The 19,832-nt window shown below is 42.2% G+C and overlaps 1 protein-coding gene across 2 annotated transcripts; it reads left to right on the forward strand.

Moving 5' to 3' along the window:
* Window positions 1-335: 335 nt before the first annotated feature.
* Window positions 336-19,383, forward strand: tom1l2a (target of myb1 like 2 membrane trafficking protein a; the record flags this gene model as incomplete). 2 transcript variants are annotated; one of them, XM_079745645.1, is made up of 15 exons in its annotated part: window positions 347-423; window positions 4,315-4,399; window positions 5,298-5,376; window positions 5,760-5,909; window positions 7,206-7,340; window positions 7,574-7,741; window positions 8,047-8,163; window positions 9,289-9,422; window positions 9,908-9,950; window positions 10,928-11,105; window positions 11,798-11,912; window positions 12,442-12,520; window positions 16,080-16,139; window positions 16,752-16,788; window positions 17,098-19,383. In XM_079745645.1, the coding sequence occupies 15 exons, from the start codon at window positions 372-374 to the stop codon at window positions 17,244-17,246; spliced, it is 1,581 nt and encodes a 526-aa protein (XP_079601771.1). In that variant the 3' UTR covers window positions 17,247-19,383. The 2 variants fall into 2 exon arrangements, with proteins under 2 accessions (XP_079601770.1, XP_079601771.1); XM_079745644.1 differs by lacking the exon at window positions 16,080-16,139 and having other exon boundaries at window positions 336-423.
* Window positions 19,384-19,832: the final 449 nt, after the last annotated feature.

A 19,832-nucleotide genomic window follows, 5' to 3' on the forward strand; every position in this document is an offset into this window, starting at 1 on the left:
GAGTAATGGTATTGTAATCGACATAGTCATATTTTTATTAGGTTTTTTAAGTATAGTACCGGGTCATGTTTCAGTTTATACTAACTTAATTTCCAAAAGTCGAATGCAAAAAAATGCGTATCCCGGTATATCGCCAGATTAGGTTAGATTAGTTTGTAGTGTAGCAATATAAATCGTCCTAATAATATAGAATACATACATAAGATCAAAAGTCAAAATGTGCTTAACAGTTTGATAATTACCCGGCATTTTTCTAAGTATGCCATATTCAACTTTAAGAGTGTTCTGCCAATAGCAACAATGAGGGTGGGACTAGTATATCGTCTTCACCTCAGATGCTGTCATTCCCAGACGGATTGTTTGTTGTGAAGATGGACTTTTTACTGGGCAATCCGTACAGCACTCCCGTGGGCCAATGTATAGGTAAGATAAGGACAATTTCATGAGTAAACTTTGCGATGCCTGAATGCCGGGAGGTAAAACGGAGTAAAATAAAAGGATGCTAAGAAGGCAACATCAAAGCTAGCGGTACTCTGCTATTTCTGCTAACGACCGTGGGCTAGCTAGATGCAAATGGTTGCCCTTATATTTTTTGTTGATTAGCAATTAAACATAAGCAATGTAATTATTATAATGTGGACCCTAGCCCGATACGTTGTATTCGTTTGTTGCGCAATGGTTTGTTATTGTAACTTATTCCAGAGACGTGGTTAAACGTCATGACTGCACAAGTTGATACATTGATTAGTGTCTTTATGAGGATTAAGCCTATGAGTTAAAGCTATGTGTTCAACATAATACAGTCTAGGAAAAAAAAACCGGCAGACATATTACCTGGGCTGTTTTTGGACCTCAGTATTTCAAATATTTCCCTCGCATCCAATAACTTTAATAAAACTGCATTTTTTTTTTTTTTTATCTTTAAGGCTATCTAGAACTTTAACCATAATCGATGATGGTAAATTATGTCACGAAGACTGGGGTATTCTGGTAATCTCACAATAAATCTATATGTATCCAACATATAGATATGGTATAGTCAACCATGATATACATTGGCTGGGGTTTGCTCTATATTCCTTATGTCTTTAAAGATGTTGTAATTGTTATTTGAGGTCCCTTGGTTCTTCCTTTTTTTTTTTTTACCTAATTTTGGGTAAGGTGTGTGAACTTGTTTAAACAAACTTTGTGTGTATTTTGGAGCTCTTTTCAAGTAGTATTTCCTGTGTTTTGAATTGGAAGTACTCAGCCAGGCTGTTTCAAACGCTAGGCTTCTTGGCACCGATTTGTCATCGCAATTTTAGGTGTGCTCAATATGTTTGCAAAATATGGGTGATGATATTTCAACCACATGGTAACTGCACATTGAATATTTTTGTTGTGTGTTTTAACTGTTATTGTACACCGTTTAGCATGTTTCTAAGCTGCTGGCAGAAATTATGCATAAATTGTGTCTTGTAAATGACGTAAGGCATACCACATGAAGCTGGAAATCCTCAGCTGTTGTCTGGTTACTAGTGATGCAATGTATAAAGAATGTACGCAGTGATTTGATGATGATACTCTCCTATCACAGTATCTTGTTCACAATTAGTATTTGCAATGTGGCACATTTTGATCACAGGTTGTTATTTGATTGGTGTCTGAAAAAGGTCAGTGTGCTTCATCAGCCATGAGATTGACAGTGTCCCACTTATTGAGTTTACATGATTCATCCAATAATAATACGAATGTAAATGGATTAACTGTGAGGTATTCAGAGATGCCATTGTTTACAGTTGCATTTGTTGGGTAAGGCTAATTCATGAATAACCAGCCACCAAATTTATCAGGACAGACAACATGATACCTGGAATGCTCCAAATAAGTCCCTCAATATCTATTAGTCATGACCCTGTGTGTGTGTGTGTGTTGGGGGGGGGGGTCATGACTCATCTCTATTGGGGGGGGGGTTTGGAGACAGTGTTGTGTCTTTGGTATTCAGAAGCGGCCATTCAGTGTGGCCATGGACAGGATGTGCCCTCATTGTCACCCACTGACAAGCTGCTTAAGTGCCAAGTCATACAAGATGGCCCTGTGACAATGGCCCTTGCCAGGACTAAAAACAACTTATAATGCAGATAAAACGGACCATATCACTCATCATGTATTGGAAATGGTGCACTCTGCACTATCACTTCTTGAATTTCACAGCAGTTGTATAGCAAAATATTGACTGTTAAAAAAAATAAAGTATATATATATTCAATAACATTCCCTTTCAGAAGGGAAAATATTCATCATCCTTTTTTCATCCCTGTTCACTAGTATACTCTGATTTTCTAGGATGGCATCCACTTTCTGAATGGTTAAAGTATTTCAGTAAAAAACTAAAGAAAAAGAGAGGTTAGGTTATTAAGAGAAGAGAGGGAGGAGGCAGAAGTGGTGGGATAGGATGGGGATTTGTGGCTTTGTTGACGGAGGATGGCACACTCTAGCACCCTTTACACCCATGTGACCCGCCTTGCTTGACTAGTTGGGCGTCCTTTCCCAGGAGTGGGACAGTGAACAAAGAACAGGCTAGCACGTTCAGAAAACCACTCTGTTAAAACCCCATCATTTCACAGAACATAGTTCTGCACTGTGTCAGTGATGCTGTTCAGAGTTTCTGTTTCAGAGCTTACTGGTTCCTATGTAATAATTTGAACAGTATTCTTATCCAATGCAACTTGCAGTGAAGTGAGTTGAATGTTGTTAATGAGCAGCAAGGTCTAAGGCCTTGCTCAAGGATGCCTACAGGTAAACTGTGGACACATTTGGCAAAGACAAACATGATGCCTTCTAGCCACAACACTATACTGCCCCCCCATCCCGCCCTCTCTGCCCCCACTTCTACCTGGCAATCCGCTTGAGAAGATTACTTGGGTTATTCCTAGTTGGAAGTTGCTGGATAATGCTTTCAAACCAGTGTTACTCATCGAAACGTTTGGATAAAAGCCTTAGATGTATCTACTCTGTTCACCTTGGAGAACATGTTTGATTTGTAATGGACGATTTGTTATTGGTCAGAGATTTGCCATATCATGTGGTTATTATTCTGGTAGACCTGTTTATGTATACTATACAGCCCTGTTTTGTTTGTAATCTAATCAAGACGTTTACAGTTGAAAGTGCCTTATTTTGAGGTATCCCATAATTTCAAATAAGAGCCCTTTTAGAGGTTCACAGAGGTATGTTGCTTGGTTCAGTAAGTCACCCATAAGTCTGTGAGTAGTTGTGCTCCATTCCATTCAGAGCCCATAAAGAGGTCTGCTGTTCTGCAGCCATTTTGTACTGGCCCTCGCCCTGGGGGCTGCTGGGCAGCAACACTCTCTGTACACGCTTCACAATGGGCTGGTGAATGTAAATCAATTTGTGGGCAGTATCAGTCGGTCACAGGGAGTCAGTCACAACATCTCAATCACAGCCATTCTCTCCATTCTCTGAATCCACCGTCTCATGGGATACGGACGGATTCAGTAAATGTACTGCACATGCTTGCATCATAGAACAAGTTTGATCAGAAAGTAGTCAAGTTTGTTTGCTTTTGTTTGTTTCAAATTAATATTTCATTTTAGGTGGCATAACATTAGCCTTCCAGCAATCTGCGCAGTGTTGTTATTCATGCCTTTGACTGATATCTGGCAACCAATTGATAAACAGTTTGTTTTTGCCATCTAACCGAGATTTAGTTTTTTCGTCAAACAAAATCTGTTTGAAGAAAAACATACCTACACAGTGTGATTTACACTCATATACCAGTACTTTAAATGCACCAGATACTTTTAGTATTATGTAAGCCAGTCTGCTTTTTAACTAAGTTGTCTTTTGGAAAGCCAGTCCTGCACTGGCTCTGACGAAAATGCTCTGAGAATCTGTCATCGGATTGTTATCACAGTGCTGCCAAGAAACACCTATACAGCACTCTTAGCTTTATTTCTATCAAAGTTTGTGTGACTCACAAAGCAATGCTATTTACTCCAATTGTTATTTTGACTTAGCTTAAACATAGCCTATAAGCCTACATCTTTAGAGAGTGGCTCTGGGTCAAGTACGAATGTGTCTTTTGGAAACGTTGAGGTTTGGGTAAAAGGCAAATTTGTTCTATTGGGCATTTACATATCTAGCGTCAGAATTAAACTGGCAGTTTTATATTTTGGCTCATAATTCAGATCCAAAGTCTGAAATACCGAATGCACAAGCGATGATCAGACAGAAAGGCCTGGGGCAGAACTTCAAACACCTTGATCTTAAATGGTTGACATGACTGCGGATCTGCTTGTTGTCTTTGCCCAGAGCGGGCAACTGACGGAGGGCTGCAAAGCGAGGACTGGACCCTCAATATGGAGATCTGTGACATCATTAATGAGACAGAGGAGGGGTGAGAGACACACACACACACACACACACACACACACACACCCCTGACGACTATGACTTTGTTGTTGTGACCAGTTGTGCACCAGATTTGATTTCAAATCTGGTGCACTGCTACTTTCTACTTGATAACTCATCACACAAATACACGTACACACACACACACACATTGCAAGCAACTGTATAGTCAGCATTGACATGTGCTACTGGATGACAACCTAAGAGATCGTACTTTGTGTGCCATCTCTCTCTCTCTCTCTCTCTCTCTCTCTCTCTCTCTCTCTCTCTCTCTCTCTCTCTCTCTCTCTCTCTCTCTCTCTCTCTCTCTCTCTCTCTCTCTCTCTCTCAGATTCCTCCTGCCCACTAGCATACCCACTCCTTTTGGAACCTTGCATAGATTCTCGCTCTCTCTTACACTGTCTCACACTCACTCACTAAAAAAGTATGTCAGTGTGATGGCATACATGTACTCATGCACATACACACACTTACATAAGCATGAACACTCACAGATGCAAGCATGCAGACTTTCACACGCATGCGTCTCATCAGCGACTCATCTGCAGTCCAGGCGTGTGGGCATAAAGTGGGCTAACCTGAGCTCTTTATATATGATTAGCTTTGATCTTGCCTCGGGAATAACTGATGGAAGGAACTTCAGAAAGAGAGAGGGAGATAGATGGGGAGAGAGAGATGCTAACAGATGGGCAGACCAACTGTGCTGCTGTGTCGCTGTCCTCCTCGTCCAGCGCCGCAAGATTTATGCCGTCGAGACAGACGGACAGCTGCTGCCGTGCCACTGAGAGTCATTCATTCCAACAAAGTTCTGAAGAAAAGAAGCTCCCCCTTGCACGTTGAGCCAGGCTGTTTCCTAACTCCCTGTGCCCCCTTGTCCCCCCCAGGCCTAAAGATGCCATGCGGGCCCTGAAGAAGAGGCTGAGTGGGAACAGGAACTTCAGAGAGGTGATGCTCGCACTCACGGTGAGATATTGAATGGATTGGTTACTGTGGTAATCACAGTGAATATTTCATTAAAGGCCCACAAAGAGAGAGAAAAACTGCTTTATCGGCCATCCAGGAACCACGGTAGATGCGTAGCCCCACCAAGTGTATTCATTTCCACTTATCTTCTCCATCCTGACATTCTTTTCTTTCTTGTTTTTCACCCTGAAGCTGTCAAAGCTGTGCTTTTGTTTTGCATTTCAAAACAAACCCGCACACAGTATTGTAAGATGCAGTGGAAGACTCACCCCTGTCCATTGAAACCCTTGGATGTCTTCAAAAACAAGCATCCCTCTGGATCGTCATTTCCTCCCGCCACTTCCATTCATCGCTGCTTCTCTCCCTCGCCATTCCCTCGCTAGGTGCTAGAGACGTGCGTGAAGAACTGCGGCCACAGGTTCCACGTGCACGTGGCCACCAGGGACTTCATCGACGGCGTGCTGGTCAAGATCATCTCCCCTAAGACCAATCCCCCAACCATCGTTCAAGAAAAAGTACTTGCTCTCATCCAGGTAGACCGACTGGCTAAATTGGCTTGCATTTAGTCTCACAAATCGGACTCTTAACAGATTCATAGCTAACGTCTGATGGCAGATGGGATCAAATCTGAGTGAATGGGGCATCTCAATTTCTTTTGCTTCATATTTGTTTTGACCGATCATGTTGATAGAGGCAGGGAACTTTCAGGGTGTCATTGTTGAACACAAACTATGCCAGCAGTAGTAAACTTTAAAAAAGTGTGTATAGTATAGTATCGGTTTCAGTATAGTATACTATAGGTTTCATATCCACACTTGTACAACTGAGTAGGACTGCTGGATTCCAGATTAGTTTGAATAAGAAGGTCAAGTGATTTGATACTGGTTACTATATTTTTAGTCGCATGTAATTAAATAGCAAGTAGGGGGCTGGACGGACATTGGGGTCCACCCTTCATAATATATATTGCAAGATCTGTCAGGGCTCCATTCGTTAAATGATTTAATTCAAAAGAGTTGAGTGGTGTGGAGTAACTTCCCTTCTGCCACTTTTAGTTCATCACTGACAGGATTGCTTAATTTATTTATTTGAGCTGTCGCTCCCAACAACGACTGGACGAAAATTTATTTGCATCTCAGTGTGACAGGGTGTTGTCCTGTAGCTCCAGTGTGAGCTTCTAGGCTAGATGACGTCGTATTGACTGATATCACCCTCCAACATTGCTTATGCAATGTATTCAAAGCTTCGTAACAAAGTGATCAGTAATCCCAGGCCTTTGCCACTCCTCTGGTCGTCCCAAACCGTGTGAGTGCAGCGCTCCCTCCGCCCCAGATGTTCATAGCTGATTCCTGCTTGGTATCTGTTTACCTGGCAGCCTAAGGCAACACATGCTGTCCAACTCTACCTACCTTCTTTCCTACTGCTCTCCCTTAGTCTCGATGAAGATGTTTCCCTACCCTACCCTAGCCACCATGCTTTTATTCTCTCTCGTACTGTCTCTCTCTCTCGCTCTCTCTATTATTTATGAGGCTCAGTTGGATGCTTTATGTGGTAGCATGGAGCCACATGGCACACATTTAATTTAATGAGCATCACATTTCATTTTCAGTTTGAACTTGGGACCTGCTGGGTCTGTTTGGGTGTGACATTTTGTACAAACTGATGCTGATGAAGCCGTGCTATGAGGTCGAATGAGGGTGAATGGAGGAATATTGGATATATATATTTTTTTATATTAGTACAATTTGACAATGTTGTGCTGAAAACAATAGACCTCCCTTTTTCTTATTTAAAGTTTAATGTTGACTGTGTGTGTGTCTGACATTAAGGCGTGGGCAGACGCCTTCAGAAGCAGCCCGGACCTGACGGGTGTAGTCCACATCTACGAGGAGCTGAAGAGGAAAGGGGTTGAGTTCCCCATGGCCGACCTGGACGCCCTTTCCCCCATACACACGCCACAGAGGGTGAACACGCATACACGCACTCACAGAGAACTGGCTCTCTAGTCATTTAGAGTAGAAGGCCCTTTGGTGACTCACATGAATTCAGAGGTATCGGGGGTGTCTTGCTCACTGACGCCTACAGGTAGGCTGTCTACATTGGGGATCGTACTCAGTACTTCTTGTGCTGGGAGTAGAACATCCTAGCCTGCTACGCTCTCATGCCCCCTGAGTTCGTGGATTTTCTCCACTTCCAGGGCCTCCCTGAGGTGGACCCGGCAGTGCTGAAGTACAGAGCCCCTGCCATGACCCCCATCGCCGCCCTTCCGAGACCCACCCCTGTGCCCCCCACGGCTGACACCTCTCCGCCGCAGATCCCCCACGTCCCCGACGCCTCGGGCCCCATCACCGCCAACCCTGAACAGGTGGGCGGCACTGGGATGACAACGGAGTTCCAAGCGCTTTGAACTTTGTTCCTGCTAGACAGGAAGAGTTTTGAAAGTGTGGTGTATGGTGTGTCGTATTCACACAGTGTTTAGTCACTATAACAGTCTGGTTGTAGCCAGTAATATGCATTAAGATCTTACATACCTCGACGCTTGCGTATGATAACGGGTTACCGTTTCAAATAATTGCACAAATGAGCACGTGTCTGCTTATTCAGAAACTGAATTCTCTTTGGAGCGCATGAAGCTGAGGGTGACCCTTGACCCCTTCTCTTCCCCTCCAGATCGCCCGGCTGCGCAGTGAGCTTGACGTTGTGAGGGGAAACACCAAAGTCATGTCTGAGATGTTGACGGAGATGGTTCCTGGGCAGGAAGACTTCTCCGATCTGGAGCTGCTGCAGGTTGATAACCACTAAATAACCACTAAAGGCCGGTTTAGAGTCCTCCGTAAAGGGCTGTGCGTAGACACGGAGAGCCCTCTCCGAGACACTGTCGGAGACCCTCTCAGTAGCTTAGGTGCGCATCCAATATTTTTTAACTACCCGTCGACGCAACGGAGACTGCAAGGGCTGTGATTGGTCCACTAACAAAACCATTTCCGGAATCCCTTCTCCGGTTTGACCTTGAACATTATTTACTTTGTACATTGTTTACTTTGCACATTAAGGACCAATAAAAAAAAAGATAAGATTTGAAAAGCTAGGAAAGCTAAACACTATTTACATGGTTTGTAGTCAACATCGGGCGGCGAATTGCATCGCTTATCCGACATCCCAATGGAGAGCTGCGAATGCTCGAGGGGTCTCTGTAGTTACGGAGTCAGATTACGGATTACAGAGTCGGAGTAGTATACTTTTGCCTTTAGTTAGCACAATTTAATAAATTACAACTTGATAAATAATGAGGGCAGTGTTCACTCAGAAGATGATGATTCAGACCCTAGATGTCTGAGGGGTAGTGCACTGTTTTCTGTCTCCCTTAGAAAAAAGGTGGAAGTTGAAAGTGTTATTTTATAGTTTGGTCCACTTTGATTTATTTGCTGCCACTAGGGGGAGTAGTGTCTCCAGTTATTGTAGGAGTTCCTCACCCACAAGGTTTGTTGGAATTTCTACTACTGACTTTGAAGCAGTGGCACCAATAATCTTGGCTCATAAGGTAATCCGCTCAAGCTAAATTCTTCGTTTGCATTTAAAGTAGATTGTCAAGATAAGCGAAATACGTTTTAAACTATTCTTACACATTCTTTAGCAGAACTGTAATGTTTAAACCCATAGTTCAATAGCTACTATCAATGTGTGAATTTAGAGAATTGGAAAGCATTGTATCAATGATGTAGATGTATCTCTCTTGGTAGCTGTCCAGACCAACCCACCATTAGCATGAGTGTTTCGGTCTTCCTTCAGCCTTCATGTCCTTGAATGTGCTCTGCCTCCTCAGCCTGTTCATTTAATGAGCTGCACAGAGTAATGGGCCATGTTGACCGGCGGTCATTATATGACAGGAATAAAATGTTTGTGTGTGTGTAGGAGCTGAACAGGACATGCAGGGCGATGCAGCAGCGGGTAGTGGAGCTGATATCCAGGGTCTCCAACGAGGAGATGACCGAGGAACTGCTGCATGTCAACGATGACCTCAACAACATCTTCCTACGCTACGAGAGGTCTCAAAAACACACACACACACCTGCTGTGAATAGTTGAATGCATGTTAAAATAAAAATAATTGAAATGAAAAAACAGCTGGTTGGCATTAGGAGTTATCTATGTGTAGAAATGACCCCCTTTGCGGTAATGTAGTCATATGCAGATGTTTTCTGTTATAATGGATGCATCAGGATAAAATGGACACTGGTAGGTAGATGGCAAATTATACTTTAACTGATGATAATGGAGTTTTAAATATTTTCGGTCTTGGTGGGCAGTCGTACATCATGGACATCTTGGCAATATTAATGGAATATCGCTGCTTTTCCATGGGGGAACAGTCTGCAAACACGTGCATTTGTTTTCAAATGCATAAGTTCAAAAGTCAGCACTCTAAATCTTTTGTATAAGGGAAATAAAACTGCCTTCTGTCTTAAAGAAGAACTCAACTACAACTCAGGAACTGATAATTGTTGTGGCCAATTGTTTTGTTGTTTCACAGATATGAAAGGTACCGGTTGGGTAGAACTGGACAGAACAACGGAGTGAGTACACACACCACAAAAATGATCCTTTATTGATTGAGTGAAAAAAACATTGAATGTTGGTCATTTTCCATGGTCTATTGAATTATTGCATCCATATTCAAATACGCCTCTTTCACGCAAATCGAAATCTCACAAATTTGTTTAGCTGGAATATTTGTTTGAATATTGGCGCAATGATCGGCAGTAAAATGTTGAGCTGTTGAAATTTTGAACACATTGAATGCAACAAGGCACCCCGATGTTACCTTGCAAAACATGGCTTGCATGCACAGTTTCACACTTTGGACTATGAACCCAGGAGAAGATCATTCACCTGCTTTTTACAGAAAACTTCTGCCAGTTGCACTAGCTGTGTGTGTGTGTGTGTGTGTGTGTGTGTGTGTGTGTGTGTGTGTGTGTGTGTGTGTGTGTGTGTGTGTGTGTGTGTGTGTGTGTGTGTGTGTGTGTGTGTGTGTGTGTGTGTTAATTGCAGAGATAGGAGGCGATAGAAGTTAGGGTGTTTGACTCCCAATCAAAAGGTTCTCTGCACGAACCCCCTTGTCTGCAGTCCACCTGCAGGCATCGTTGAGCCCCCACTGGCTCATACATTTTGAGCAGTGACTATACAAAATGTATATATATTTTTTAAGTTTCTTAAGGTGAACATCAATTGAGATTGATTTCTGTTCATACATAAGAGGAGAGAGACTTCAAAATTAAGAGCACGCAACAACCCTTATATAGCAGTCTGTGTGGCCAGTGTCACACACAAATAATATAAGCTAGAATTAAATCATAATTAATAATATATTTCTGATAATATTTAAAAAAAATTAGACCCTGAGAATCCCATTTTGGTTTGTGTTTGTATCTTTTTATGTTTGTGCCTGCAATATGACATATAAGTCCCAAACATTGGTCGCTTCATGATCAGGCTCCATTAAATCAAAGAACTCTTTGTCAAGAAGTGACTAAGTTCCCATCGTCTCTCCCAGATGTTGGGCGAGGCCACAGAGGACAACCTGATAGACCTGGGCCCCGGCTCCCCTGCAGTGGTCACCCCTAGGGCCGCTGCCAGCCCCTCTCCCGCCTCCTCTCTCATGGGGGCTGCCGCCTCCCCTCCCAACCACCCCCCCACCACCTCCACTTCATCCTCAGCCCAGGGCGGACTCAGTAAGTTCGGAATTACAGAAGCGCACGATGCACAGGTTAGCATTAGGTATCAGTATTTGTTGTTATTGTTGTTGTGGCTGTGCGAGAATTAAATGTGATCGGCCCAGTAAACCACAGCATTGAGACACACGCACACACACACACACACACACACACACACACACACACACACACACACACACACACACACACACACACACACACACACACACACACACACACACACAGTCCCACAGACCCTCAGACCCGACATTGGCGTTGAAAGGCAAACTTTCCCACTACGTACCTCATTCCCCCGGAAACGCTGCCTCAATTCCCCCGTTGCCTTATCTATGAAAAACAACCCCTCCTCACCCAGAGCGTGCTGCTGCTTTTGGGGTTAAGGTCATTGGCCGTGCTGTAATGGTGAAAGATGAAAAGATGTCCAGACCCACAGGGTAGTTGGCCTAGTCGACTGCTCTTTGAGGGTATACGCAGGTGACCCCATCTTGTTTGTATGCAAGGGCTCAATGGGCTGCGCAGAAAAATGGATGCCACGTGGAAATGGACCCACCTGGACATGACTACGCTGACAGACCATCCATTGACCATGAAAGCACGTGTTGTAGCCATGAGGTGTCCATATGGCCCCTACACAAACGCACAGTCAGAGTTCTGAGTCAGCTCATCCACCTCCTTCCTTCCTCCTCTAGACGTTGGTACGGACAGCGTTGGCAGCGCCCTGCCCTCCATCTCCTGCCGGAACCCCGATGACTTCGACATGTTCGCCCAGACCCGAGGTAGCTCGCTGGCCGACCAGCGCAAGAAGTAAGCAGCGGATTGGGAAAAACAAACGCACCTGTGTTTTTTGGAAAACAATACGCCCATTCACCAGGACTCATGAGTTAAACGCACCGTTCACACATCCCTTGGGCTTTTTGGGAGTAGGCAAAGCCTCACAGCACATACTACTGTTGGTAAAGTGATTGACTCAAGATGCCAGACCCATACCTGCTTTTTTATGTGGATAACATTTAATAATAGAATACCCTTCCCTTAATTCCCTTACTTGTACCACAACTTCTGGGGCTTGTCTAGTTTGCGACCGGCTTTATATTGAATTTGTGCTGTATTAATCGGACCAGGAGTGGAACCGAAAGCAACTGACCTCCATACAGCACTTATTCATGCTAGTGTGGTTTGGCTTTTTGAAACGCTCAAATTCAACATCCAATCGAAGCGTTTATGATGTCAGCGTCGTGATGGGCCTTATTTGCATTTGCCCGTTGCTTGGGGAGAACCCTGTGATCACACTGAATAACTGCCCTGACCAATGTGCCCTGCTGTGTGTTTTTAGTGTAAAGTATGAAGACCCTCAAGCCCTGGGGGGCCTGGCCTCCGCTCTGGACGTCAGGCAGCAGAACACCGGAGGAGCGGTGAGTCTGAGTCTCCATGGGGTGGGGTGGTGCTGGATACATGCCTCGTCTGTGTAGTGTTCTCCAGGTACACCCCATGACTTCCCCATGCACAGTTCCAGTGATCCTCATGCATGTGAAGGTCCAACCTGTTCTGCTGGGGGAGTGACCTCACTAAACCACTGGCACTGGAGATCTGTTCATGTGTTTTAATCGGGATTGATCCTGTGGCGCCGTGGCAACTCGGGATATAGATATATATATACACAACTTTGCTTTTTTCAAATATAAAGTAAAGTAAGTTCTTAGCAGGTTTGTTCTGTAACAATGGCGCTTTCACACTTATCTGGGTCCTGTGAATTGTTTCTGTCACCTGATCTTAATCCAAATGTTTTTGACACATGCACCGAACTGAAATTTTTGCACTGGGAACAAAAGCATAAACACATGCATTCTGGTTTCATCAGTGTGTTCCCCGACACAAGCCCCAGGCTGTTGGCACAACTATTACAATGTACGCAATATATATTTGTTTTGTTTGTTAATTACACATACAAACATACTTACTTACATAGTGTGTGTATATCTATCATCTATCTATCATCTATCTATCTTTCTTGGAAAAAGTTTGAAAGAATGTTTCAATTATTCTTTCTTCTTATCTTTTTTTCCTGACCTCACTCAGTCTCCTGACTCCTCAACTTCTCTGAATGACATTCTTCTTTTGCACATCAGGCATCCCCTCCGCCTCACTCACCGGTCTTCTGGTTCTTATGCTATGCTGTTGTTTTGTTGTTGATTCAGCTGAGGTTAAAAGGGGATGAAAATCCAGCAGAGCAGGAGCTGCCCATAGACAGCTGGCTTATTACCCAAGGAATGGTGAGGACCCCATCCCATTAGTGTGACCTCCTCCATCCAATCCCATCCCCAGCTACTGCCCCACCCCCTCCCCCCCTTGTAATGCCAACTATTACTACCACATCTTCACTCGCATCCCCTGTTAATACTCATCAAGCGCTCCTACCATCTCCAGTTCCTACCCCTAATAGGCCACGTGCTGCCAACAGTAGAATGGTCAGCCCTCTCAAGGTGAATCCATACTCTTATTTATAGATGTGCAATTTGGTGGATGCTTGTTTTATCCAAAGCATCTTACCGTGAGTGCATACGGTCTTAGCATGGGATGGCCACAGCGGGAACAACCTTGGCTTTTTTAATGCCTAGCTCTACCTCTTGAGCTATGTGGATCACTTAAGCACGCACACACACCTTGTACTTTGGCTTAGGTCCATTCTAAAATGCCTACTTAGTGCAGTCCAAGAGCTGAAGCCTTTTCAAATTTCACTTCTCATCTGGGTGGGTTGATAGAGGCTCATGGGGATCTGAATGCAATCTACAAATAATCATTCTGAAAGCTGTCAAATATATGCCTAATAATTTGAATGTGATTGTAAGGTCAAAAATGCTAACTAGCCAGAGACTTGCATACAGAAATATTGTTTCTAGGAGGAGGGAGGGTTAGCAATTTTGGTAATCAAATGAAAATATCATGTTGTGATTGTGTTATGAGATGGTAACATGACTCTAGAAACACATTGCATAGCCGACAGCAAAATTTATGTTCATGTGCCGCTATTTTCTCGCCGCATAAAATATGGTGCCTATGGGCTTCACTTCCCCAGTGGTGGGTATAAGGCGATCCGACTCTCTTATCTACTGTTGGTTCTTCTTCATTTTATTTTGGTTTTCACTCTCAACCCCTGCACTTTATGGATTGAATTTGTCCCCAGAAGTAATTTTGAGGGGTTTCGATCAAACACATGCCGCCCTTTATGTCTTAGACTAAAACGTTGTAGAAAGGTATAACACTTGTTCGACACTTAAGTCCCAAACCAGTAGTCGATGGGCCCAGGGTTTCCCCCTGTTTTATGCCCATACGTGCTGGTTTGCGGCTTTTCTGGGGCAGTTTGTATTTCTGGCGATACATTTTTCTAACACATACATTATCTAAATTGCACAGCTTCCTAGAGAGTATTCTCCTAATTTACTCACCACTAGCTAGCTTGGAAGTCCCCTTTTAAAAAGTGAATTAATAATCTAATAATAGTGAAATAACCAAGACATTTTAACTGTAGCAAACATTAACACAAGTGTCATATGTATGCAGTATTTCAATAGAGGTTCTCTTGACTAATGGTGCGTTTTAGTATTCTCTGCGAACCGACTCGGACCTCGGATGTGACGTCACGCCCACACTTCAAGCGTTTTATTATGTTTCGCTCGGTCGTTGGAGAAAAACATGGACGCCACCCGGAAAGCTGTTGTCGTGGTAGCATTGGCAGAGTACCAGGCGCTCCAAAATAAGTAGGCTATAGGCCATAGGCAGAGATACGGACGCAGTAAGGTATTGCAGTAATACGAGTGATTGAAATTGCCATTTAAACCACCAAAGCGGTCCAAACACAATGAAAACAGTTCATACTTCAAGTCACTGGGCGCAGCCGTCTTGAATTCTGTCTCGGAACCCTTGCTCGGCCTCCTCTGAGTTCATTGGAGCAAGCAAGTTCGCCGTCCGAGGAAAAGGGGCGTGTTGATGAGTGTTGCTAGGCAATGTCCTCGGACCTCCGAGACGGATGGATAATAAAACGCACCATAATATATTTATTGTGGCCCACTTATCTATGTTATCACAATGCTTTTTATGAGTGACCCTTATTCTAACTGATGTTATTGTATGGCTGTGATCTCAAGGGGAAACCCCAAACACGTATTGTGTATCAGGGGTCCTCAGAAGGAGGGTTCTACTAAACATTAGATATCAAATCAAACATGGACTCTGGACTGCATCACATTTTTAACAATGGCATGTACCTTTCCATAATTTTTCATGGAAAGGTAATAAAAAATGCATCATTCTGCTTTTCATGATCTTGTAACGGAACGGTCTTGTTTATACAGGATATATCCTAACATCTTTCCACATAAGTTAGCTCTTCTCCCCTCCTTGGTGTGTGTGTGTGTGTGTGTGTGTGTGTGTGTGTGTGTGTGTGTGTGTGTGTGTGTGTGTGTGTGTGTGTGTGTGTGTGTGTGTGTGTGTGTGTGTGTGTGCGCGCGCTACATGGCATACATCATCACAGGCTCTAGCGTGTGTGCAGTGCAGGCTCCACTGCACTAAATGTTCATGGCCCTAGTGTTCCTACCTTTTCCTCCTTTCAATCCCTTAATGGCGAAACAACGGGATCCTAATTAACTAATCATATAGGTAATTAGCGCTGCCATGTCATTTAGGTCCACAGCTGGTAACCCTTTCTAGTGCAATTCATCCACATAACCCAGTGAACTCAATGGAGTTTAATAGAGAAAGGAGGACTCTAAACTTGTGTGTTCACATAAAAAAAAAATATCCTCTATGAAATGTGTTTCCTTTTTTTTGTGGGGTCTTTCTCTTTGGCGATTACTGTCCATTTCATAAAAACTTGATTTGTGTTTGTTTTATTTGTTGTTTTGTGCTGTTGGGGCCGTCATTCCGTGGTTGTGTTTTGTCTGGCCGTTTGGTTGGGTCCTTGGCCCTTCTTCATAGATCCCTGTATCGCAGTCCTCTGTCATGGATGACATAGAGGAATGGCTCTGTGCGGATGTGGTGAGATTTTTATATTGATTTCTATATTTTTCCCACCACCATTTTCCCTCCCCACATGCGTGTATCTCTATCATTTTTTATTGTTTGGTTTTTCTTTGGGGTTGGATTGAGTCAAGTTTGTGTTTGTTTTTCAAACGCATGCAACTAGGTTTTGGGTGTTTTTTTTCAACTCAACTTTCTCATCTCTCATTTGCGTGTGTGTTCCTCCTAAACTTCCGTAATTTAGCCAGTAACTTGACATGATATGTGTGGGGTCTATGTTGTGTATCACATGTAGGCCTAATAACATGTCACTTCAAATATTGATTTGCTTAGAAGCTTTGTAAAACTAATATTGTAAATGTGGTTTGAGGCGTTATTTGCTCTAAAGATCCTTTACGTTCTTTTATGAGAACTCCTCCTGGATTCTGTGTGAATGGTGGTGTAAAAAGGCACGTTTTGAGACTGTGACCTTACCCTGTGTGAAACCCACTAATATGTAATGATCCTACCAAAGTAGTGATTACACAGTGGTGTGGATGTTCCTACAACAATTAGTTATACTGGGTTTTAATTAGGACGTCATAATTATTGGCTTCTTTGGACTTATGCCTCTTTTCTTCTTTGAACTAGAAAGGAGATGGCGCAGAGGAAGGAGTGACCAGTGAAGGTATGATCACCTAGAGCTTCATTATTTATTAAAAACAAGATGAATTAAAGGAATAAGTCTCACTAAAAGTAAATCACCTATGAGCTTAAAAATGTGTCAAAAAATAACTTTTGCGTAGGTTGGGCTGCCTCTGTGTACGTCCCCAGCTAAAACAGCAAAGTGTAGCACTAGTAATATCTAAATGTTATAGAATATTCTGAATGATTCAAGAGTAAATGGATGTTTTCATATTATATTAACGTGAATCATTCCTTTAATCCTAGCGATGGATCACGGATGGCATTTTATTATTTATTTTGTCTCCGCCAGAGTTTGATAAGTTCCTAGAGGATCGAGCCAAGGTGGGAGATTCTGGACCCTCTCCCCCACTAAGAGGCAGACCAGGCCTCCCCGTCGGGGCTACTAGCGGCTCCCACAAGAAGGCAGAGCGGACGGAGGACGCCCTCTTTGCCCTGTAGACTCTCACTTGCATCCACTGCCCGTCTTCTCCTCCTAGTCTGGGAGCATCGCAAGCAATGTCCTTTCCAAGAACCCCAACGTCCATTTCATTTGCTGCCCCTGGGTGACATTGCAACAGATGTATTGTCTGTAGCCTTGTCATCTGATTACCAGTGTTGTAATTCAGAGACAAACGTGCTTGCCATGTCTTGTATTACTGTATTCTTTTGTTTGACATGTTAGTGTGTCTGTGTGGCTTCTCTTAGTCCTCTGTAATGTACCACCAAAGACGAGTATTCCAGCTAGCCTGTTAGCTTTGTTTCAGAAGAACACATGCTATGGCACTGTCTCTTTTATATTGATAGCCTAGTAGCAAGGATAAATGAGAACCCTTTCTGCATGGCAGGCTTTCAAGCCTTATGATTTGATCCAGAAAGCTAGAATGATTGCCTATGCTTTCTAAGAATTTAAATAATTGAATAATACATTTTTCTTTCGTTTTTTGCTGTGTTGAATAATATAATAACACTGGGTGGTTGTTCATCATTGGAAATTATTTATTTTCACGGTCAGTTCCTGTTGTGATGAAAAGCTAATTTTTATGCCTAGGCTAATATTGCTTACATGAAAAAAACCGCTAGCTAAATCAAAGATAATATCGAAAGCATTTGTGTGCGTGAGAACGTCGGTTGAATTCCCTTTGAGTCCAAGAGACAACAAAACTAAATGGCCACAAGGCACCTGTTCATCTTATGTTGTTAATTGTTGCTAATGGGAAGGAAAGGGACAAGTTTAGTTAAGATTCCTTGTAAGGGTTACTACAATGACTTAAAGAACATCACCATCAAGCTGGTGTGAAACAGCCATTCTGAGAAACATTGTTGCTTAATGGACAAATAATATTGTTTAGCACTTATAATTTTGACAATAGCACAACCACTTTCCTTGCTAATATACTATTTTGTGCACTTTACAGCTATTTGTGTTTACAAGATGGTTACTATTTTTCTAGTGGGTGGTAAACAGTCCTCATTTACATACATTTGCACATTTGTGTTTAACTGCATTCATGTTAAACTATACCAAACGCAGGTGTATAGCTTGATGGAAACAACTTCTTACAAATTTACCATAACACCTTTTTAGCAATTCATTAAAATCAAAAAAAAAAAAATAGTGGCGAAGATATTGAGTTTGAAAGGGGTTAGAATGATACAATTGTAAGATTGGTTTCTGTATATATATATATTGCCAGAGTAATATTTTATGTATTTGCCTCATTGATTTCTTTAAATGGTTATATAAGGAAAGTAACATTTATGCTATTTCATCCATTTGATTTTTCATTTTACATTATTTTCATAATGTATGTGAAAATAACCTCTTCATTTTATCTCAGCTAATTATTTAGGTCGTTAAGACTGCTTCCACTGTAAGTGAGGCTCCTTGAAAGTCAATACACGACCAAACCAACATTTGTATTTCCTGTAGCATTTAGACTGAACGGCTGGCTTGTTCAATCCATTATGAATCTGCATTAACTCGCCGTATTATTTTTCTATTGATTCATGAGAGTCACATGTTGTAACAGATTGTAGAAATGTTGGCTTTCAATCAAGTTTTGTATGCAAATAAGACCGTTGGTAATTATTGTTCAATTATTGACCGTTGAATCACTGATTCAACTATTTTGTCTCACATTAATAATATTGTATTAAAAAGTGTCAGACTATATTTTACAGCCTGAAGCATTATAGTTATTACAATGATTGAAACTTGACATTAAAAAAACTTGTTTGTTTTGCATTAATATAATAGCTTCAGTCAAAATGTCATCACATTTTGCAAAGACGTTGTTTCCTCTTCATGACACTATCTTCAAGGATATTATTTTAAAATCTAATATGATTAAACGTGTACCTTTGTTCTGACAACTTTCGTATTAATATTTCCCTTTTTATGGTTTAAGTTGTAATATGTTTGTCAAAATTCTGCCTATACTGAATGTCCATTTATATGGCGAAAAATGTCAAATTCAAACTCAATTGTGACAAGTTATCTGGTGTACTCTGTCATTGGAGTGTTCCAATGACTGTTGAGCTTTGCTGTCTGCTGCCATCATATATGGTTCAGATATGTTTTTTTTTTACCCAATGCACGTGCACGTATGTTACCTGCCCAATAAAAACACTAGCAACATGTGACCTCAACCTTCATTGCTTATTGGTCATTATTTTACAGTCATGGGGAGCCCCCCCATAAGCCCCCACCTCTTCTGAGAATGCGAGTATTCCAGGTTTACTTCGTCCATCTACCATGCAGTGTGTTAAAGAAGTAACTTTATTGTGTTTTATGTTCCGAAAAAAGTAACCTTAGGTCTACAAAAAAAGACACCTTTCTTTCAAGCATTTGTTGTATCTATCCAGGTCAGGCCTAAATTCCGAAAAACTAGGCATACTTACGAGGCCGTGTGTGTTTTATGTCAATATAATTCATATGATGCAATATTACAAAACAAATATTGAATTAGCTGTTTTAGAAAACAGTTGACAAAATATATTGATGCAATACATGATAGTGTTTGCAGCGAACGGTCTAGTTCATAG

Source organism: Pollachius pollachius (assembly GCF_949987615.1).
Source record: "Pollachius pollachius genome assembly, chromosome: 11".
Taxonomy (NCBI): domain Eukaryota; kingdom Metazoa; phylum Chordata; class Actinopteri; order Gadiformes; family Gadidae; genus Pollachius; species Pollachius pollachius.